This window comes from Labeo rohita, chromosome 18 (assembly GCF_022985175.1).
Source record: "Labeo rohita strain BAU-BD-2019 chromosome 18, IGBB_LRoh.1.0, whole genome shotgun sequence".
Taxonomy (NCBI): Eukaryota; Metazoa; Chordata; class Actinopteri; order Cypriniformes; family Cyprinidae; genus Labeo; species Labeo rohita.
The window spans coordinates 31800112-31824010 of NC_066886.1; the positions used below are offsets into that span (position 1 = coordinate 31800112).

Consider the following 23899-nt stretch of genomic DNA (forward strand, 5'->3'; position numbering starts at 1 on the left):
AAAAAAAAAAAAAAAAAAAAAAAAGTCATTTTTGATTAATAGACTCGTATGTGGACGCACTAAACCAATCTGTGATCTTAATTTCACTTGAGTGTTTCACCATTGTATTTTAGGTTCAGTGCATCACTGCAAAGGTCTTTAGTGGGGATATAACATTCAATTGTCAGTTTCAGTTTCACACCAAGGGGAGCTTTCTTTCAAATACCACTGTAGTAGAGTGCCACCTACTGGTTTCCAGGGAATAAGAGCAGCATGAGGTTTTACATTAAACAGGATCAATGATCTCCTGTTTTTCAAAAACAGTTTAACCAAACTTAAGGATGGCAGCTTTTACGACTAAAGAATCTGGTGGCACATTCAAAAATAAAGACTTTTAGTTCAACGTCCTACCACCATGGGGGTTTAGTGCCAATTAAACAACTCTTACGAGACGCACAGAAACACACGAGGTCAGTTTCATTGAAAGAGCCTAGTTCTGGACGGTCACTGTTCACAATTAATTCGAAAGTTTCATTCAGAATCGCTTTAGAGCATTTACAGGTCGGCTTTTGCAGCAAAACCTCTCAAGTCATCAAAATGAGACATGGCTTGGGGTGCCATCTGCAACCCAATTACAATATTTTTTGGGATACAAGTGTTTTTTTTATTTTTTTTTTTAGGTCAAATATTAAATGAAAAAAGTCTTAAGAGCTCAAGGAGATGACATCCTTTTTCAATGCAAATCTTCAGGTTGAAAAACCAAGTGTCACCATTATTAATTCAACTTACAAATATAAATCAGTTTTCTCCAATATTAACATAAAAACTTCCAAAAAAGTAAAATAAACAGAAACATCTACATCGGGGAGAGCAAGGGTTCTGATATGCGGTGGGTTTCGCCGTTTCGCCTTCTGATTAATAAGGAGGGGGTACAAAAGTGAATACAAAGAACACAAAAAAGCACCCTGGTCTTCATGAGCGTTTGAGCCTCTTGGAATGTCGATGGACGCCCGAGTCCTCATCGCTGCTGGCCTCCTTGTCGTCCGTCACACCACGTGCAGTCCGTCTCAATCCAGTTCTCTTGCTGTCCCTCTCATTGTCGCTGTCCTGCTCCCGATAATCTTTTCGATTTGTCCGCTTGCTCTTCCTTCTCACAGACTCGTCCTCCTCCTCGTCTTCCTCGCTTTCGCTGTCGGCTTGGTTTCGTTGTCCACCGCTGTGTCTGGTCTTCCTTCGTCCAGAGTCTTCCTCATCGTCTTCCTTCTGTCTGGACGAGGCTCTCCTTTGCTTCCCGTTTTGTATCTTCTTTCTGCCCTCCTCCTCCTCTTCATCTTCGTCTTCTTCTTCTTCCTCCTCCTCCTCCTCGTCGTCATCATCCTCCTGCTCCTCTTCGGAGTGAGCAGCTGGGCGTTTGCGCGTTCGACGTCGCAGGTAGCCGATCCCAGGGAGGCTTTTCTGCAGGAGCTCGACGAACGCCTGCTCGGTGCGTGCCATGCAGGTCAGGACGTTGCTTTCGGGCTGATTGTATTCCTCTGCGTTTGAGAAGATGAGCTTCACGTCCTCAAGGAAATCGCTGGCGCTGTGGTACTGGGAGGATTTGAACTTGTCCTGCATGGTGGCGAAGTCCATCGGGCAGCTGATGATGTCCCGATAATCCTCGGCCTCTTCAGCAGATACGGGTTCCCTGGATGAGGAGAAGAGAAAGCACCGGAATGTGTGAGTATTATGCCATGATTACTTTCAGTGATCTCCTCAGTTAAACTGCTTCACTCATTTTTAAGCGCTTTACACTGGATTTCACAGCACTGTTTTGTGGTCACATGACCGAGACTCATCAACGAGTGAACGCATCTGCTCTGGTAAGTTCGCGTTGCGCCGCCATTTGAGCTTTGATCCAAGCCAATAACAGTCAGAGTGGTGCGCTTCAAGTGACTAGTGCTCCTTTGTTCCGCCTTTGCCACATATTGAACATTTATCAAACTCTTATTATCGTTTATCGAGGAAATTTATCTTGTGTGATAATTATCGTTGATTTATCGTCCAGCCGAACTATATAAACATTAAAACAATGGTACATTCACTTTAGGTAGTCAAGTAACCACCTTAAATATTAAACGTTTGACGAAACTGTGAACAACAAATATAAAACACACAAAATCAATCATAATGTTTGTGAGGGATTACCTGAAGGGCCAGCTGTATCTGTATTTTATCAGCTTCTGAAGGATCTCCTCACATTTCTCCAGCTCAATAGCTTGTTTCTTCGATACAGGCTTGGAGCTCTGTCGGACCTGCAAACGATCAAAAACACTTTTTGTTTATGGCGCCTAATGGTGACTAATGCAAACCCTGCACTCATTTTTTCATTTACATGTTTTTTTGCCTTAGCACACCACGTGTTATGCTTGTTAATAAACAAACCGTTCTTTTTCTGAACAAACAGTAATTTTTAATGATTCTGCGGAACCTATTTGCAGAGCATTTGAAAAATCAATTGCTTTAAAGAATAAGCACAACTGAATAAATAACTCAATCTTCATCGAAATCTATACAACACTTAATCTAAAACAAATTTAGTGCAAACAGTAAAATGCTGTGCATGACAACAGTACTGAACATACACCACACTTGCACATATCTCGCTTTACTCACCAGCTCATCAATGTCTGCAGGGCTGCTTGGTGCAGCTCGTGATTTAGGTGATTGTTTGGGAGCAGATTTGTTAGAAGGTTTAGGATCTGTGTTGGAAGCAGATTTTGGAGCAGGTCTAAGATCTGGTCTGGTAGTAGATCTGACAGCAGGTTTTGGATCTGGCTTGGAAGCAGATCTGAGTGCAGGTTTTGGATCTGGTTTGGATGCAGATCTGGCACTAGGAGGTGAATGCTTCTTCTGTGGTGGTTTACTCTGCATTTTGGACTTCGAAGAGGACTTCACCTTCTTTCTAGGTCTCACTATGACAAGCAAACAAATAGTCAAAACTAGAGTTTGTGCCGACGTTTATAAAACACGAATAAGTACATGAATAAGTGTGTATAAGTTTAAGGTGAAACTCACAGCTGTGGCCAGTGTCCCTGTATTCTCCTTCTGATTCTTCCTCTTCAGAATCCTCTTCATCTTCCTCCTCTGAATCCTCCTCTTCCTCTGTGTCCTCATTATAGTTTCTGCAAACAGAAATGTCTAAAATAAATAATGAGGAACTTTGAGCATAGGTTTATGATGCATTTGTGAATCCAGAGGAGTGTTTTGGGAAGGTCCGTTTTGCATGTTAAAAGTTTAATGAAAGAGGCCCAATGTGTGCATGTTCTTACCTGCCCCTGGAGCTGCGTCGGGCGGTGGTTGGCTGACAGGCTGGGCAGAGCCACTCACCCTCCGGTATACGGTATAGTGCCGGCCGCAGGCAGAACAGATGGAAGGCTTTATTGCACTCGTCACACAGAATCAACTGATCATCCTCTCCTACTGAAAAAGACAGACAATCATAAACCAGATCAATTACATGTTAAATCTTCCTGTTACTACGCAGCACTTCCTCTTGCGTGCCACTCACATTACAGCAACAGGTGCGGTTTAAATCTCAGACATTCTCACTTTGATGGTCATTCAGTCCCTTGTGTATTTCACTTCATATTTCATACTCTAAAGGTGTAAAGTAACTACTCTCTACGGTCTGAAGTCTGAAGGTCGTTTAAAATACAGTAGTGTTTCCCACGTTTTTTTGGTTTTAAAGAGAGACTATGGTGAATGGACCTTGGAATACATTTTTGTACATGTTGAAGTTGGATGCATCAATCTGAAATCTTGAAAGGAGTATATTTTCATTTACAAAACCAATGAAAGCTGTTACAGTCCAGTAACTTGTGTGAAACACTGAACATGATCATTCAAGAGTTAGAACACACTTGAAATTTGTTTTATAGACCAATATAAATTGTCAACTTGTGAATTCATAAAAGTAAATGGATTTTTTTTTTAAATGTTTGATGTTTGATTAACTGAACTAGATGGAGGAGTCATCAAGCGTCCAGCACACATGAACTCGTTAAGTGCTTTTTAAAAAGCATCCCAGGATGCAGCCGAGTGCACAGAGTTGAAATCTAGACAAAGGGTGGCAACTCTAATAAATAACTAAATTAGGGCCCTATGAAATCAGTTTTGTTTTTCCCAAATTCCATTTTATTCTTTCCTAAATTCACTTTTTTCGGTAAATTTTTTTTTTAAACTTAATTTTCTTTTCTGGAAACCTTTTTAAATGTTAAATTACATTTTATTAAATCAAAAAGCATGTCTGATTAACTAAAATCATGAAACTTACACAATTTAACAAACTATTAAAGTTTAACCAAAAATAAATAAATAAATAAATAAATAAATAAATAAAGTGTTTACAGCTTAATTAAATGTTTTATTTTTTTCTCACCTTATGTTTTATTGTTATTGTTTTAGCATGTCTAATTATTTGAATGCATTTTTTTTTTTTTTTGAATACATTTTATTTTTTGGCAAATAAATGTGATTTACTATTAAATTTATTACTATTTAAACATGGAAGAAATATTGTGTGATTTATTTCTTAAAAAATAAAGTTGTATTTTTTTTTTCCAACAGTAGTAGTAGTAGTAGAGCACTAAATAAAAGTAATATAGGCCTATTTCTGGCTCAGTGTCTTTAAGTTAAACCAAACTTTTATTTTGACAGGTTGTCGTGAATTCCTTTAGTGTCATATCATACATGCATAGAAATCTAGTTTTACCCTAACGAAACGCCAAAATGTTAATGAAGTGACTCTTAGAGCAGTATTTACGTCCTTATTTAATGAGACGACAGATGCTGAAATCACAGCGAGCGTCAAGCACACTTTAGTACAAATAGTAAACAAAAACGACCCTCTGTGCTGTTCATTCATTCATTCATACCGGGAGACACACAGAAAATGTTGGATTCATATTTAATTTAATTTTTTTTTTTCGGCTTAATATTTACAGATACTATAAGAGTAACGACCTACTTTTGATTAATTAGTCCAAACTTTGATCAATTCCGTGACATTCCGCGTTAAAACTGTAAATTCCATTTTTATAACTGGATTCCATGATTCTGTCTGCATTTTCCGCATTGCAGAAGTCATAGGGCCCTACTTAAATATTTTTTGGTCACTACATAATTCTCATGTTGCAATGTGTCATTTCATAGTTTTGTGACTTTATGATGTCCAGACTGTATAAAATGCACTCATCAAATAATGCTTCATAGCATTTTAGGTTGATCTTCATGTGTCTCACCTTTTCTGCGGCACACTTTACAGCGAGCGTTCTCTGCAGACATATCCCACTTGATGCAGGCATCCAGCATGCCGAGCAGAACGTGCATGCGAGAGAAAGTCTGAGCCTCACGAACGGCAGTTTTCCACTTTTCCACCGCTGTTGCTACCTAGAAATTCAAAATGCAAAAGAAATTTAGTCTAGTGTGAATGTAAATACACACAACCATTCAAAAGTCTAGGCTCAGTAAGAAATTACTTTTTTTTTTTTCTCTTTCAAAAGAGAGCTAAACAATCAATTAACAGTTTTGCTAGTGTTAGCATGTTTATTTCCAATAAACCATGTTGAAGATTTTCTTCCAGAATTGTGAATTTATTATTCAAAATATACAACTTGTGATATTTTGAAACATACTGACAAATTTTTAGAGTGAAGCAGCAATTAACGCAGATTTTGTTATGAAGTGAAGGCGTAGCAGCCTTTCTGTTAAGCGAGAAGTGAGCAGAGAGCGGGAAATGATCAACTCGGAGCGGAGTAATTACTAAAAGCTTGGAGTGCAAAAAAAAACAAAAAAAAAAACATCACAGTTTCCACAAAAACATAGCACAGCTGTTGTGGGTAAAAATTGTTGCTTTTTGGTAAATTAAATGCAGCCTTGGTGTCTTTTCTCATCTTGTTTAATCTTGTCATGTTTTTTGCTGGTACTAACACAGACAAATTTTCTTTTCCCTTTATTTCAGCTTGTTCATTCAGTGCCTAAAATGCTACAATGTTTACGTCACTAATGGCCTATTTGCACCTGGTCACTTCATGCGATTTCTCCGATCAGATATCTATTTGATTTGTTAAAACATTTCCATTTACACTTGGCCACTTTACAAAATGGATAGAAATCCAGTCTTCAGAGAAAACACATGAAGTGATCTGGTGTAAAAATGTATTAAGTGTTAAGATGTCTTTACATGTCTCCATTTTAATTTGTTTTATTTATAGTCATATTTAATCCTAAATAAGGCAGTTTGTCCTATATTATATATTTTTGGCTATGGTACTGAGAACCATGAAATCAATTGCAGTGTTAGTAACTTGTACCCCATAAATTTCACACACTCACCCTGGCCTCTTCAGCCAGTCTCTTCTGATCATCCACTTCCTCTGTTGTCGTGCTCTCCTCTCCTGTCTTCTTTTTCTTCTTCTGTTTAGGTGCCATGAAGCCCTGCAGGAACTTCTTGATAACGCTCTCTTGCAAGGTGATTACACACTCACCAAAATCCTGCAGTTTCTCCAAGTCACGCACCTGAAACACAAGTTAAAGGTCAGGTAAGTTCAAAGTGGAGGAGATATCCATGATATACAATTACCATAGCACAAAATAGATATTATAGTCCCCACCAGGGTTGCCACAATTGTCAATATAATTTTGAACCGTACGGTATGACATCCAGTTTGATACGTGCTTGTGACATGCTTTTTTTCTGTTTTTGGATTAAAAAAAAAAAAAAAATCTGTGCATTTATTTCTCTACAAATCGGCTGTTTATGCGCCCATAAGTCTATGCACTGTGATGAGGAAACGCTTCCATGCTTAGAACAATGATTTTGAAAAAGAGAACATTTGAACAAAAGAGAACATAAAACGTTTTTTCATCACAACATCAGTCGAATGCTTGCAATATCTTCCTTTTGTGATCTGATCTGGCTTCTTAATAGCCATTAGTCGCTATTAACCGATTCAAAATTCAAATAATCTTATGTACTATGTCCGTGTACTGTGTAAATTTATTTTTATATATATTATAATATATATAAAAATAAATTTGCACAGTAAAGAAAACAAATATATTCTATACTGTAATAAAGGCTATGTTGATTAGAAATGGATTATAATATTTGATTATAATGAAAATATCTGACATGGCTTTAAATTAAACAGACATTACATGCATTAGCACTCTATCCTTTTTTGGGTAAAAGTAGGAAAAAAAAAAAAAAAAAAAAAAAAAAATTATATATATATATATATATATATATATATATATATATATATATATATATATATATATATATATATATATATATATATAGCTTCTCTCAAAAGAAATTTGAAGTAAACATAATCCATGTTTTGTCCAGTGTACAGAATGTTTTCTTCCCTTTCCCTACAGTGGACGCGTAAAAGGCTCATATTAACATTAAATCCCCATTTATGACAAAATTTACTGTCAAAAATGTATCATAATAGTATAATACTTTATAATACAATCTTAGACCTTACCAACAATGTATTATTATAAGCTGCATGCATGTTAACAAGTAACCCTGCAGTTCTTTGTAAAAATAGTTTTATTTAAAATTTACGTTTTTATTATTATTATTTTCTAATGATTATACTGATATATTCACTCTTAAATGCTCTTTTTATTTTTTATAATGAAAGTGTTATTACCATAGCAATTCCTTATTTTGGTTAATATTTTTATTTATAATATATTTCTATTGATAATATTTATATATTTTTATATTTATATTAATATTTCTAATAATTATTTATAATTATTAGTCATTAATGTATAAACTATTTTATGGCAAATCATGCAGCCCTGTAAACACACAAACTTGGTGTTCTTAATATATACACACTTTGTTAATTTGTTAAAAAAAAAAAAAAAAAAAAAAAAAAAAAAAAAAAAAAAAATCGCATTTTAAATCGTAAATTCCAAAAACATCATCAGAAAGCCATCAGAACTGAACTGAAAATCATGGTGTGTTGAACTGTGGGCTATCCGTACTGTTGCATCCCTAGTGCCCACCCTGTGTAGTTTTAATGTCTCTTACCCTCTCCTCAAATTCAGACGTATCTTCCATGTATCCCAGGCCTCCTTTCTGCAGACGAGAGGCTACCTCGATAATGTCACTGCGCAAGTATTTAAGCAGTTCCTGGTTTCCGTCGCAGGTCTTCAGACCCGGGTTACCTTTCTTCGTCAGATGGATGGAATGCAAGATTTCCTGGTAACTAAAACAAAACAACATCTTCATTTGAATCCCTTTTTACAGGAATGGAAAGCAAGTAAGGTGTGAAAACATCTGTTTTCAGGAGGAAGGATATGAGTGTCTGTCTCTGTGTATATACTCACTTAACCTGAAGCCTGAGTTTGAGTTCACTCTCTCTTACTCCCTGAGGGTGAAGACTTTCTATTAGTTCATCGAGGTCTTTTTGTGAATCGCACACAAACCTGGGAAAACAATTTAAGAACAAGCATTTGTGTTGCTGTCCAATACCGATGTCCAGACAGATGTCATGCCTTGTCCTGAACCATGGAAGTGTAAAATCCTCATTACAACTCACTTTTTCTTTTTGGAATTCTTTCCTCACAAACAATGTGTAGTCTCATACAAAAAGGCTCACAAATTACTTAAAGGCTGATTTCCCAGACACCAACGATACAACAGGGAATTTGGAAGAACACTTACCAGAGGTTTTGGCCTTGTTTGGGCACAGTGGTCTCAATGCAGGACTCAGGCACTGGTGCCCCCTGCTGGCCATTTTCATTAGTAGTGCTGACTATGCTGCCCTCATCCTCTTTCTCTCCATCTGAGAAAGCCAGAAACATTTTCAAACATTTATTTACTGTAAATAACAGCATTTTTTCTGTAACTTATGCATTAATGCATTTGATCTGAAAATACATTTTATACATTTTTCCATCCCCAAAGAGAAGCCATCAAGGACTCAACTAAAAAAAAAATATAAAAGTTTGCACGAAAAAACTGTGGCTTCTTTAAACAACAAGTGCAGCAGACAAAGAGACAAGATCAAAAAAAAAAAAAAAAAACCAAGCACAGGTTGACTAACCTTCGGTCTCCTCCTCTTTGTCTTCCTCTGTCGACACAGGCTCCTCTTCAGGAGGAAGAGTGAACGTGTAGTCGATGCTCTCATGAACCCATCCCTTCTCGATATACAGGCCAGGAACCACATCAGAGAACAGCCAGTAGCGGTTGTGATTGCGGTCAGTGCCCAGTGGTGTTCTCCTCATCACCAGCTTCGATTTAGTGACGGCATCCTGGAAAGCTTTCTCTGCTGCGGCTTTCTGCCTCCTAATTCGCTCCTCCTCTGCTTCCTTCTCCATTCGCTCTGCAGGAAATACACATACAACACACCTTTTTAAAATAAAATTAATAGTCTTAATGCATTTTCCGTCATGACATGAAACTCCTGCAGTTCCATTACGAAGCTCTAAGGTCTTTTCCTTCTTGCATTTTATATATTTTGAATTTATTTGGCATAAACTTCCTACTTGACCAGTGTAGACAAGGTCAAGGATCCTTAAAAGTTAATTGTAAAGTTAATGAAATTACTTTTGGGAAAAAAAAATATTAAAGAAAACGTTACATAAACGCTACCATTTAAATGTCTGGGGTTAGTAAGACGTTTGCTCCTGGTTTCACAGACAAGGCTTAAACCTAGTCCTAGACTAAAATGGAAATCTGAGCTGTTTCGACTGAAAGAAACTTGCACTGATTGATCTTAAAACATGTCAGTGCCTTTGTTTTGTCTCAACATGCACACAAGTAATGTTTATTTTTTCTAAGGCACGTTTTTAAAAAAATTACTTAAATATCCTAATTAACCTATGGCCTAATCCTGGCTTGGTCTAATCCTGTCTGTGAAACCAGGCTTGGATGTTTCTGAAAGAAGTCCTTTATGCTCTCCAAGGCTACGTCTGTTTGATCAAAATTCTAATACATTTTAAAATAATTTATTTATTCCTGTAATGGAAATTCTACATTTTCAGCCGCCGTTACTCCAGTCTCCAATGTCATAGAACCATTAATCATTCTAATATGCTGATTTGGTGCACATTTTCTTTTTTTAATTTTATCAATGTTAAAAACAGTTGCGCTGCTAGATATTTTTGAGGAAACCATGATTTGCTAGAAAGTTCAAAAGAATAGCATTTATTAGAAATAGGAGTACTATGAAGATTTTTGATCGTGGATGATAAAAATGTCTCCACGATCTGCTTTTGGAAAATTATCGTAGTATCGCGCTATTCTATCAGCTGCAGTTCTGGCACCTCCATCTCAATATACTGTACAAAGCGACATACATTCACATCAGTGTTAACTCAGCAGTAGAGTAACACTCACAGGACACTGCATTTATTCACAATCACAAAAGTACATTATTTGCTTTAAAGCCTTAACGGATAAACATTTCATATGCGTGCTGTTCAAGTGCGCATACACCTGAAGCGTGCACACTAACATCCTGTCAAATAGTGCCTAATTACTGAAACAGGTTATGCATCGCGTCTGATTGCACTAATACTGTCAAATCACATAAGGTTTACATATGAACACAGTTGCTTATGTCTAAAGTGAAAGTAAGCAATTGAGAGAAAAACGGATGTATCCCTGTAGCCTATATTAGATGTGTGCAGCTCTTAAAGCGACAGTACTAAAGATGCTACCGCTTGTCATTAAAGGGATAGTTCACCCAAAAAATATAATTCTGTCATTATTTATTCACATGTTGTCACAAATCCGTATTAACTTCTGTCATAATGTTAAAAAAAAAAAATGAAAAAATTCATTCAGGTTTAAAACAACCTAAACAACTTGAAAAATATGTATATGTGTGTATATATACACACATACATACACATACATATACATATGTATATATGTATGTATGTATATATATATATATGTATGTATATATATATACATATGTATATGTATGTGTATACATATGTATATGTATGTGTATATATATATATATATATATGTATACACATATGTATATGTATGTGTATGTGTATGTGTATATGTATATGTATATGTATATGTATATATATATATATATATATATATATATACACACACACACATACATATACTATATATATATATATACACACACATACATATACATATGTATATACATACATATATATATATATATATATATATATATATATATATATATATATATGTGTGTGTGTGTGTGTGTGTGTATATATATGTGTGTGTGTGTAGAGTGATATATTTTTGTCTACCCCTAACTAGAAGCAAAAATTCAAAATTCAATTTTGTCTTTACTGAACAAAACACTTTAATTTTCAAAATTAAAATAAATCATCACCTCCACTTTACTGTCCCCCAAACTGCAAACTGTGTAAATGGTCAAGCGCAGCATGAAACTGCTTTCACATACCATTTTACTGCGAAATGAGGGAAAAAGTGGGTGTTTTTTTTTTTTCCCAAGAAGAGGGTAAAAACAGTCATTTCATAACCATTTGCTGCTTTCAGACTCTGTCTTCACTGTCTCTGTGCCCTACTTTCCTCTAGCGCTGCTGCTTTTATTTCTTGAACCTCTTAAAGTTATCAATTTTCCCCATTACTCTTTGCAGTTTTCTGGAATACCACTTCATCCTCACCTTCAACAAGCTGTTCCTTTGAACCTAGTTTCTGGCATTCCGATTTTACTTTTATAACATCTCTCACCTTTGTTTTGGCGTTCCTGCTCTTCCTTTTCTTTCTTGGCCTGGATGGACATCAGACGTCTGCTTTTCACTGTGCTGATCATGTCCTCCGGCTCTGGTTCCACTTTGGGTGGAACTTTAGGTGTCTCCTTTTTCACATTTGAATCTTTCCTCCTGTCTGCCCTCATTAGCACATCTCCGCCAGCCTCCATCTGCTCTTTGCGCTTCTGCTTCTCTGCCTTCTTGCGTTCATTGACTTCTTTAAGCGTGGCAAGCCGCTCTCTCCACAGCTCGGCTGATCGCTGCTGCGTGGCCTCCACGTGATCCTCCACCGAATACGTCATGAGGATGCGATGACACAGCGCCACCAGCAGGCTGACCTTCTCCTGAGAGGTCAGTTCAAACACCTCTGACGTCTCAAGTCTTTCCAAGAACTCACTGCTCACCACGTCGTCGTAGCCCGCACCAGGCTGCCAGTCATCCGAGCCACGAGCGCTCTCTTCCTCATGGGCGTCCGACGGGCGCAAACACAAGCGCACCAGCTCGGATACGGAGTGCATGGTCAGAGGAATCTCGGATAACGGCATGTCCAGTTCACTGTAACCTTCCGCCAACTCGTCTTGCAGAAGTGTTTGCAGCAGCACCACCAGCACACGGTTCAAGTAGAGGAAACCCGACTTCTCTCCGGCTAAAGCCTCCATCAGAGCGATGGAGGTGATGGGATACTGGTCATCGGGCATCAGGAGGCCGGCGTAGCAGTGAAGGAACTCGACTACCATGGCTACGTCACCAAAGAGGGTGTTGGGAAACCCCTCGGGCATGTCGAACAAACGGAACGCTGGCAGGCTCTTGCCTTCGAGCTCCTGATCTTCATAACGGCGTGACATCTCCCGCCTCATCTGCAGCTCTTTCTCTCTCCGCTCTTTGGCTTTCTCCCGCAGCTTCTGCTTGACTTCCTGGCGCTTCTGCCGCAGAACGTCCTGTTTCTCCTCCTCGGTCATAAGAGCCCATCGGCGTTTCTGCTCAAGTATTTCCCAGCGTTTCTGAACCAGCTCTTTCAGCTCCTCAGGAAGCCTGCCACGATCTTCCGCAGACAGCGTTTTGGCCGCCTTTGACACCAGTGAGGATAGAGCGGTCTTCTTGTCTTCTTTGCCTTTATTCTCCTTGTAAAAACGAAGGAGATGTAAGGCCATGGGCGGAAAAGGTTTGCCCAGCTTAGCAGAGCCAGTACTTGAACTTCGGCCTCGCTTTTTCGGGCTACCTGTGGCAGGTGGGCTTTTGGCAAGATCCAAAAGGGTCATCTGCTTCATTTTGGGTTTCTTGGCGCTTCCGGCGCTTTTGTCTTCCTTTTTGGAGAGCCTCTGGCCATTGGGAGTCTTGGTGACCCCACTCTTGCGGCTCTTTTTGGGGTCAGTGGACTTTTTGTCTCCCTGCTTTTTATTTGATTTTGGGGTGCTGAGAATGTTTTCCCCATCACATTTCTTAGATGTACCTGAGTTTTTCATTTTTAAAGGAGATCCGTTAACTTTCTTCACCTGAACAAAAGAAAACACAGAAAAATGTACAAATGCAACAAGTATTTAAAAAATTACTTTATTTACACAATTATAAATTGAGATATATTATCCAAATATCATGCATGTATGCGCATATATATTATACATATATATAAAATTTAATTATTAACACCAATTCATTAATCATTAATTAAAATCCTTACTACCTAGACAGACTTTTCAGACATTGTAGTTTTTTTACCCACCATGAATTCTGTTCCAAACTGTAAAAAGCAAAATTCTAATACCCAGTTTGGGTAAATACTTTTGAATTATTTATAATTTATAAATAATTTTATACTTGTGTTAAGCATGTTTACCAGGGCTTGAAAAGAGAAGGGAAAAAAATTTCAGTCCATTCACTCTAAGCAGAACCAATATTTTAATGTTTCTGTTCCTGTGTCCTCTATTATTATCATCCCGAAACTGGTTTGAGTAGAGGGGAAGGGGGGGGGAAGAAAAACAAAAAAAAAAAAAGGAGGAAGAGATCTGGTATCTTAACCCGCTGCGTTTTAGGTTTTAGTCACAGCAAACACAGCATCATCTTTTCTAGATTATGGCCAAATGTAGGCTACTACACAAATAAAAATCTACTAACGCTTTAAACAAGATATTTAAAAATTTGCTGCATTTAAAAAAAAAAAAAAAAAAAAAAAAAAAAACACGTAGGCTCACGTCGCATTTTATTTTTACAATCAGATATAATGTAGGCCAAAATGCCAGTGAAGCAAAATGTTTACAAACATTATATACAGTTATTAGTTTCCTTCTCTTCACAACAAATCCTCGAAAGTTAAGGCTATGTGTTCAGGCTATAAAAACGTCAATCCAAAAACAAATTAATTCAAGGTGATGCCTACCTCTCTCATTCAGCACGAATCTAAATGTTTCCATATTCGCAACGGATGCTAAAATATAATTTATTATGTAACAGGCTTTGGACTTCATTCACATTGACGTAACACATCCTTCACATCAGCTATATCAGCACAATAAGGCGGTGGTCACGCTGAACGCAACAGATTTTTATTTTGATAATGAACAGGCTGCAATGTCTCAAAAATATGTTGGGTCATTGAGGCTCATTTTCCTTTCCACAAATTTTTGATCGCATCATAAACAAACTCAGCAGATTTTTTTTTTTATTTCGTTTTTTTAATCTGTCAATGATTTAAGTGCGACGAACAGGCCTATATATTTCTTTTTATGTAAGCCTATAGTTATATTCTGTTTTCTCCATTCACAGAAGAACTGCAGGTGTGTGTGATCTGTTGAATCCATTCACTATCCTCGGATAAACTAATGCCACTGCGACTTACACAGCGAAGCATTTCACTCGGTGTGTCAGCTCACATTTGCATAGGCCATAGTACTTCAATTTGTGTTTGGTTGACAGCAAATTTCTAATATTAAATGGGCCGATAAAATAACGTTATTAACCGGTTAATGGTCATTTCAAATTTTCAGTTCTGTTCGGAACTATAAAATTTGATTTTCTTTCCGTTTCTGTCAAAATGTCTGTTTCCGTTCCTAGAACTGGTTCAAAGCCCTGATTTTTACACTTATCAGAGTATCCCACTGGTAGTTCAGCAATCCATGAACACTCAATTAGAAGCAATTTTTTAGTAGGCCTACAGAATCTAGAGTGAGTCATGTGAAGAGTGCTTTTATGCTTTGGATATTATTATTCATACCTGCATATGACTCCAGAGGGTTGGGCTGAGAGGTATGTTCTGGGAATCTTTTTTCTTCCTCTTCCTTTCCCCTTTAACTTTTACTCCCTCACCGTCTTTTCCTGCCTCCGCAGTCTTCAGCTTCTTATTGGGTTTGCCTTCCGGTGAACTCATGCTTTTCCTCTTAGCTGATGGATTTTCTGCCAAAAACTAAACACAGGAAAATCTAATATAATAAATCAATTTCCTACAAAAAAATACCACACACTTAGCATCACATTGATGCATCCCACCTTGTGAGGGTCCAGTAAAAAGTCGCTGAATTTGCTTGGCAGGTTGTACTTTTTCACCAACTCATCCTCGACCACCCAGGGGGCGCTCTCTCCCGAGCCCAACCTCAGAGCGTAGTGCCTGATGAAGTAGCGCATTATTTCTTTGTTGGGAGGCCGCTCCGTTCTGTACAGGCTGTCTGCGGGGACGTCACTGATCACTTTGTCCTCATTGAGAAGTTTGACATCATACTTGTGGGGCAGAAATTTGGGCATGACCCATTTCTTCTTCTCTTCTTTCATACTGGTGGGGAGTTTTCTGGGTGAGCGACGGGCCCTATCAGCTACAGACCAAAAAAAAAATCATTTTAAATATGCAATCCAGTATTTTATATGCAATCCTTGTTCAATGTATTTATCAGCAATTAAAGTGACAAAAATATAATTATAAAAGATTACAATTACTAATTTAAATATGAATCAAATATTAATTATTATAATATGCTGAAAGACATCATGAGGATGACCATGAAGAGCAACTGAGACTCACAGAGACTCTCTCTCCTGCTGTCCTCCTCTTTGGACTGTGGCTCCTTCTTCAGGTTCTCCTGACTAGCATTCTCTTTATCACTGGATGGAGAATCACAAGCTCCTTCCATCTTTTTCTCCACATTTTCTTCTGGAGGATTCTCCAGCGGATGAATCTTCACCACTTTCACACGCAAAGTCTTATCCTTGCCAACCTTACAGAGAGAGACAGACAGAACTACCATTTCACATCCACACAGAGAACAGAAGAACTGGAGAAAGATGGAAACTAAACATGCCTTTTCCATTAGATTTATTTTACACAGATGTCACTTTTACCAGTGTAATTTTGATCTAAGCAAATTTTAAACTGAGCATAAGTAGACATAAGAAAAATTCCACTGTTAGAGACAAAATTCTCATCTGACATTTTCTGTTTATTAGTCCAACTATTAAATCCAAGCACATACCAAGAAGTCACATTCCTCATCCACAGCATACTTGGTGAGAATCTCCACCCAGACCAGATCCACTAGCTTATCGAGAGGTACGGTGTTATGATGCACAATCTCCAGAACGGGCTTCTCAAACCACACCGGATACTCCTCCTGAAGCCTGCCGAAAATCAAACCAATCAATATTATGGCAACCCAAGTTTAAAACAAACCTGTGACTTTTAAAACTATATGATATGGCATGTATGATTTCAACCAGTCGAGTCCATATTTTTTATTTTAACATTTTAATGTTAGACCTACCTGAAAACTTAAAACTGATTACTATATCTTTGTTCCACTCTATTCATTAGTGCCATTGCTTGCCATTTGTTTTTTATATTATTACTGACTGTTTACTTGTCTTTAATAATGTTTGAACTTTATATTAGTTAGGCTAGGAATCAAGAATTGTGAAATTTTCACTGGTATCTAAAACACTGATGTTGCGACAGCCTTATTAGAGAACAAATCTACAAAAACTATTTATGTCATGAATATGTTTGATCCACTTTCCCACCAGGAGAGAAAGGCTGCAAAACTTAATGTAAATATCTGCTAAAAGAAAATTGTGTCAACTTGTAAGAGTATAGCAGTAGGGAGATGACTTCAAAGCTAAAAGATATGGACGGAAAGTCACAAAAACACTAGAGATGCACCGATCAACCGGCCAGCGACCAGAATTACCAGAGCAGGTCTGTTTTGACTTTACATTTACGCCAAGAAGTTTAAATTAAGCAAATTTAGACACATTATTCACTGTTTTTGCTTAAGTTTGTTGCCGAAAAATAATTCTGAAAATCAAAGCCACAGCAGAACTGCTGCATGTCTCCGAGCAACACAGCGGAGTTCATAAAGACTCAATGACTCACTCATTAAAACAGTCATTTGCCACCAACTACTGGTGGTTTGGTTTCATATTTAAAAGTATCATGACATTTTTCAAAACATTTCTTATGTGTATGTTTAAAAAAAATATTCAAAACATTAATTTTATAAAATTATTTATGCATTTGAAATTTTGTAGTGTAAATGCATTTATAGAGAATACCTATAACTTATTCCATATTAGGGGAATTGTAATGTTTTAATTTTTACTATTATTACTATTATTACTATTACTATTATTATGTAAATACTTTTTTGGCATTGGGGAAAAAAAAAAAAAAAAAAAAAAAAAAAAAAAAAGGTAATACGTTTTTTCTTTGTATATGCTGTCAATTATAGCTCTTATACAGAAAATCGGAATTGGCCAAGAAAATTGCATTTGGTGCATCTCTTTAGAGCTGCACAATTAGAATAATCCAATTTCTAAGCGTGATTACAATTACAGATCCCACAATTATGTAATTGTTCAAAGGCACAATAAAATAAATAAAATACACTTACATTATTCTGCTTTCTTAAGGTGTGTGTGAGAGAGTGTGTGTATTTTTCCTACAGGTTATCTTAAGTTTTTTTTTTTTTTCCTCATTGTTTTCATTTTTACATTTTTACTTTATATTTAAAGAAGAAACTATTTATAAAAATGTGGCATGCAGTTGCTTCAAACAATGGTATAAAACTCTTCAAAACATTCAGCGTAAATTGTAATAATCAATTAATAACCCCAATTACAATTTCAAGGGAATAATCGACAATTATGATGTGTCATAATCGTGCAGCCCTACACCTCTTTAAAAAAAAAAAAAAAACAAAAAAAACATCTTATTTTAATTAGGAAACGCACACACGCACGCAGCAAATATTGCAAAATGCTTTGCTGGCATTTGAAGACCTTCATTTTTTTTTTTTTTTCATGCGATTGGGAGGACTTATGTTAAACTAACCAGTGAAGCTCATAGGAAAACAACTTCACACACTTCATGACCAGCAGAGGGAGATGAGAAACACAGGAGTGAAGAATGAACTGTAAAAATAGCTTCAAAAACACACTGACCCTTACAGCAGCCTAACACTCTATATGGTCTGTACAGCAAACAGGTTTCTGAGTGTACGAGTGTCTGGTTACATAAGCAGCTTATGAGTCTAAACTGTTTTCTCTCCGTCATCCACACCCACACAGAAAGCTGTTTGCACATCTGTTGAGCAGGTCACAGGTTTTTACTTGAAGTGCTATTGTTTCACAAATTAGAAAAGCACAGCATTTCTCTAACCTGACTGCTGAAGACTCAATCAATAATACACTCTCTTATTAGATTGGAAGGGGGATTGAAGGAAAAGGGCACCAATGAGAGAGAAGAGGTTTGGCCACATGACATTTCCTGAACACAACAGTTTAATTTACAAGCTCAGCTTGTACACAGAAGAGAAGCTGGAAAAAAATGAGTTCCCACACCCAATGCATTTCAGTGCCTTTAAATAGTTACCGATTACTCATTTTAATAAAACTGTAAGAGCAATTTTAAGACAATAAAATATTTTAGAGCCAAAAAAAAAAAAAAAAAGAAAAATACTAGATTAAAAACACAACAAAATACTGAAGATTCCAGATATATCTGTGACGACGTTTACAATATAAAATGTGTTAAGACGGGTATGAGAGATGATTCTCTGATTCAAATGTCAGTAGCTAAAACAGTTTGTGTTTGTGAAACTGTTCAAACGGCCTCTCACTGAATCAGTTCTTCTTCAAAGATTTGTAAAATATTTACATGTTTCCAATTTTAAAATTGATTTTCCAGGGGTTCTAAGATCACAAACCAGCATTATTTTATTTTATATTATAAAATTATTTTATTAATATTCTGAAAGAGTTTTTGCTGTTACATTTTTATTGTTTTAATCTTAAAGTAATTTTGTTGTTTTTTTTGTTTTTCTTTTACCTTGAATGTCTATTAGTATATTTTAGCAAATCATAAAAAATAAATAAAGGCCCTGCCATGAACTCCAATAATTTTATTTTTTTTTTTTAAATATGACTAAAGCTATAGCTTAAACCCAGCAAGCTGCTTACCTACTCTGCATTTCTGTGCTTTAGACGCCCAAAATGCTAGATTAGGCACTAATAGCTTACTACATACTGAGATAGCCAAAAAATTGCCCAGTAAAACTCTAAATACAGACGAACCCAGAGCCAGAATAAGACTACTTGATGCTGTTGACACTCCAAAGTTATTCATTCACTCACTCATGCATTCACACATTTGTTACTTACAGCTCTGTGACCTCCTGTTCTTCTTCCCAAGCCTCCTTATGTGTGAGCTGGCTGCTGCCAGTGCTTTTGCATGTCCATATCCTCTCTGCATACCTGCGCAGTCGAGCTTCATACTCTCTGAACAATAATGTTAAGGACAAAAAAACAAAAACTCGAGCACTACATCATTTCCAGCTGTTCTGAAACGTATGAAATCTCAAGCAGTACTTCCGAAGATGTACAGCTGATCAAGTGATGTTAGCTGTGCGGTCCATTGTCTGAGAGAGACTCATTCGTAATGTATGCGTGTAGCACAGCAGCTCAGTAATTAAAGGGCCAGCAGCCGATTCCGCATAAACACGTTTTTATAATTAAACTTGCAATTAAGAACAGCAGTCATAACCAAAAATACAACAGCCTCAGTAAAATTATTACTACAAGCACTCTGAAGTGAAATGATTTCAGAGCCAAGATAGCCGTTCAAAAGTTTGGGATCGGTAAGAGTTTTAGGGCCAGATTTACTAAGGCGTTAGAGTGTAATTCCATTAAAGTGCAATAGGAGGGGAAAATCTGTGATTAAAGAACACAGACGCAGCCAGATCATTTCCGTAATGACCAGCACAATCTACTAAAACATGCTTTTTTGAGTGTTAACTGATGTCACAAATACCAGTAAATTGATGAGCTCAAATCTTAGTAAACTGCGTTGTGTGATTCATTTAAATACTCTCCTCCCATAAATGCACTGATCAAAGGGAAACACCTACAAATGCATATTCAATAAGTTGAGTTGCAAAAATAACTGTGCCCACGCCTTTTCAGCGCTAATTTCCAACTGCATGTCTTTAGTAAGTGCTGCCAGTCATTTTTTAAGGCTAAGTGAGGGTTTGAGGACACAAGCTGATAGTAAATCTGGCCCTTAATGTTTTTAAAAGAAGTCTTTTCTGCACATAAAGGCAGCGTTTGATTAAAAATACTGAAAAAAAACTACTGTAATATTGTGAAAAATTATTGCAATTTAAAAGTGTTTTTCATTTTTATCTTTTTTAAAATGCAATTTATTTCTGTGATAAAAAATTTCAGCATCATTACTCCAGTCTTCAGTGTCACATGATCCTTTAGAAATCATTTTAATATGCTGATGTATTATCAGTGTTGAAAACTTTTGTAACAATACACACTACCGTCCAAAGTCTGGGTTCATTATGTTTTTCTTTCTTTCTTTGAAAAAAATTATTACTTTTATTCAGCAAGGACGTGTTAAAGTGATTAAAAGTGATACCAACGACTTGTATTGTTAGAAAAGACTTCTATTTTGAATAAATGCTGTTCTTTTAAACTTTTTATTCATCCAAGAATCCTGAAAAAACATATCACGGGTTACAAAAAAATATTAAGCAGCACAACTGTTTCCAGCACTGATAATAAACCAGCATTAAAATGATTTCTGTAGGATGATGTGACACTAAAGACTGGAGTAATGATGCTTAAAATTCAGCTTTGCAGCTTTATTTAAATAGAAACTCATCATTTTTCATAATATTACATTATCTATTATTTCATAATATTACATTATGCATTTTTGAACAAATACACACAGCCTTGATGAGCAGAAGAGACTTCTTTTAAAAACATTAAAAATCTTACTGGTCCCAAACCTCTGAACAGCAATGTAAATACCTGTGTATAGGTTAATTTTGCATTATTATGTTACATAAACGTGCAAAGCATAATTATTAATTAAATGCCTAATGTCAGTATATCCAGATATCTAGGTATGACAGCAAAGACTTAGACAAAATTGCTAGAATTAAATGAACACTGGCCAATTATTACTCAGTTTAAAACTTTTTTTCCCCCCAATTTTAAAATTTCATATTTTACAAGGACGATGCTTAACAGAAAGGAAAACACTTCTGTTAATCAGACAAGCAAAACTTAATGGCAGATAAAGATAATCTTAAAATGGCCGAATATCTGATTAATCATCCTATCACCTGATTTATTATTCTGTCATTATGTGTAGTGTCACACCACTTTATACACCTCTTATGACGCTAAACTCTGACTCAAAACTTCAGTCAAGCTTGACGCAAACAATGATTTGGCAGATCTAGAACAAACTAAACTAGAACACAAGCTTCTAGTTTTGGGTGTTGAGATGGATCTACTGAAAGCATGGTTAAAGTTTATGCACGTGATTAAATCTTGAAGAACGAGTCATACGGTTCTCAACAGCGTAACCTGCAACCGCAAACTCAATCGTTTTGCCATCTTAATAAAACTTGCCTTCATTCTTTCAGCAACACGCCTTTATTTCCAAGGCCCGCCCTCTACAGGCACGGCAGCCAACCACATGTCGCAATCCCGAACGCGCAGCGTGATTGACAGGCAGTGAACGTTTCTGATTGGCTAGTTTCCCTATTCCATAACACATGCGGGTCACTTTCCTTTTTTATACTGTTTATAGAGGCAGGAGTAGTTTCTCTGGAAACCTACATCAGATATATCTGTCAGATATCTGTCAGATTTCGCTTAGAACAAATAAAAAGCAGGCTTACACAGCAATTAAAATTTAATCTGTCTTTAGTGTCTATAAATTACAAAAATTAAATATTTCACAAATAATAATTAAACAACATACACCACAGAACTAATATACTTGATTGCCGATGCCCTAAAGTTCATTCCTACACATCCTGTCATTCACAACCAAGTTCACGTGGCGCGGGAAAAAGTATCTCGCGCGCAAATGACCTCGCGCAGCAGCTAAAACTGTTTGTACAATCACAATCACAAACTCCCAGCATATAGATAACCATTACACGGTCTCACTCAACAGATGGTTGGCTGTTCAGAAGCATCAGTCTATAAGCTTCCATCGCATATGTCCTTATACTGTAAATGAGCGTGCGCTCGTGTGCCTGTTACACAAGACTGAGTCATGGCAGTTTGGATGAGAAACTGTTTCGCCAGACGTCACACACACTGTGCGTCCTGAAGCTAGCTCGCTAACAGTAGCTCGCTCTAAAATGCACACAGATCAAGAACAACCCCTCAACAACACGTATTTCACCATGCTTCACTACTCAAAATCAGACCAATATAACATTTAGCCCTGTCTTAAGAGTTTACCTCAGCTGATCTAAACGTCATGGTCACCTTTAGCCGGTTAGCGTTACAATGAGATGCGGCGCGCAAGATGAAAACAATAATAAACGCATAAACGAAAACACCGCGCTTACACACGCTCAGAATTCACGATCCGCGTGGAAACAACGGATCGAGACTCTCGCGGGCACGTGTTTGTATGTCCAGTGCTTGCAAGTGGATAGTGGAGACAGTGAGAAAGGATACTCTTTGTTCCTGAAGGCCTCCTTAGTGTGCTCGATGATGAACACCTCCTCTCCTGGGCCCGGCGGCTCCGACAGCGGCTTAACCAACGGGTACGGCTTCCGGCCTAGTAACGGTGCCATCGCGGGCTTGCTGCGGTCCCGGATCTGTCTGCAAAGTGAACTACTAAACTAAACCCCCGCTCAATCTCAGCTTGAACTGAATATGCCGTAAATCCGCGCGTCTCAGCGGCGTAGCATCGGGCTAGGCTAGCGCGCTATTTTACTTAACGTTACTTTGATGAAGCGCGTTAAAACAAAAGGAAAACGAAAGTACAGTTCTGTGGATTAGTTACATCTCCCGTGTGAAATCCGCTGCTTTGGAGGAGCCGGTGGGGTCATGGTGAGACGCCCGAAGAGCGCGTAAGGAGTGAACGGAAGCTCCTGGGTGCCGGGGATGAAAGCGCGAAAGGCGGCCCGTCAGAGCTGGTATGGCGGGCTTTCTTATGCCACTCAGGTCCGTGTTGTAGTCGATTCTCCAGGCCGAAGCGACGTACCAATCCCCTATCCGCAGAGCCTATAGACTGCGTAGATACCGTTCGAAGGGACGTGTTGATTACATAAACAAACAAGAGGGTTTATAGCTGATTGAAAAATGGCGGGAGTTCCTGCTACACCGGCAACATTCCGTGCAACCTCAAAACTCCGTTACCCCGGTAGCAAGCAGAGACGCAAGAATAAGTCCCGCCCATCGTCTCCTACGATTGGTTACTAAACAACTACGACACAGACTGAGACATTTGATTGGCCGCTTGAAATGTCAGTTATACCTACTCCACCTTTTGTCAGAGCAACACCCCTCCAATCACAAATATAAGGAGTGTTTGGAAGCGTGGCTAGAGGTCAGTTTATGGCAAATTTGTGGATAATTTCAAAATGACAGTATGCAGTTTGATTCGTATACTTTAGTATTAATAACAGATATTTTATTTTTCAGCAGAACATAATTTATATGAGAGTTTAACTGAAAGGGGCAGCGGTTGTGGAATTTAAACGGAGACAATAGAGCGTGCACACGACACTTCTGATCCAATTAAAGAGACAGTCTTGATTAATATGTTAATACCAGTCTTGGTGGTGAAGACAGTGTACATTAAAAGATATTGTTTTTCACGGCCACATATGAAATA

The 23899-nt window shown here is 37.4% G+C and overlaps 1 protein-coding gene across 2 annotated transcripts; it reads right to left on the bottom strand.

The window, feature by feature from the left end:
- baz1b (bromodomain adjacent to zinc finger domain, 1B) lies at positions 1-23438 on the bottom strand. Of its 2 annotated transcripts, none has more exons than XM_051135260.1 (18): positions 22735-23438; positions 19399-19515; positions 16218-16362; positions 15770-15962; positions 15244-15563; positions 14972-15160; positions 11744-13256; positions 9090-9368; positions 8708-8828; positions 8371-8469; positions 8072-8249; positions 6352-6534; positions 5259-5406; positions 3288-3435; positions 3034-3140; positions 2632-2930; positions 2164-2270; positions 1-1663 (listed from the first exon to the last, which is right to left on the bottom strand). In XM_051135260.1, the coding sequence occupies exons 1-18, from the start codon at positions 22851-22853 to the stop codon at positions 952-954; spliced, it is 4977 nt and encodes a 1658-aa protein (XP_050991217.1). In that variant the 5' UTR covers positions 22854-23438; the 3' UTR covers positions 1-951. The 2 variants fall into 2 exon arrangements, with proteins under 2 accessions (XP_050991217.1, XP_050991216.1); XM_051135259.1 differs by having other exon boundaries at positions 3288-3438.
- Positions 23439-23899: the final 461 nt, after the last annotated feature.

What these genes read in the sequence shown, in the direction of transcription:
- baz1b (XM_051135259.1), bottom strand. Translation starts at nt 22,853, where the DNA reads ATGGCACCGTTACTAGGCCGGAAGCCGTACCCGTTGGTTAAGCCGCTG. An exon ending in AAACAAGGCCAAAACCTCTG is followed by an intron (nt 8,470 to 8,707) that starts GTAAGTGTTCTT and finishes TTGTTTTCCCAG; the next exon opens with GTTTGTGTGCGATTCACAAA. An exon ending in CTGCAGACATTGATGAGCTG is followed by an intron (nt 2,271 to 2,631) that starts GTGAGTAAAGCG and finishes GATCGTTTGCAG; the next exon opens with GTCCGACAGAGCTCCAAGCC.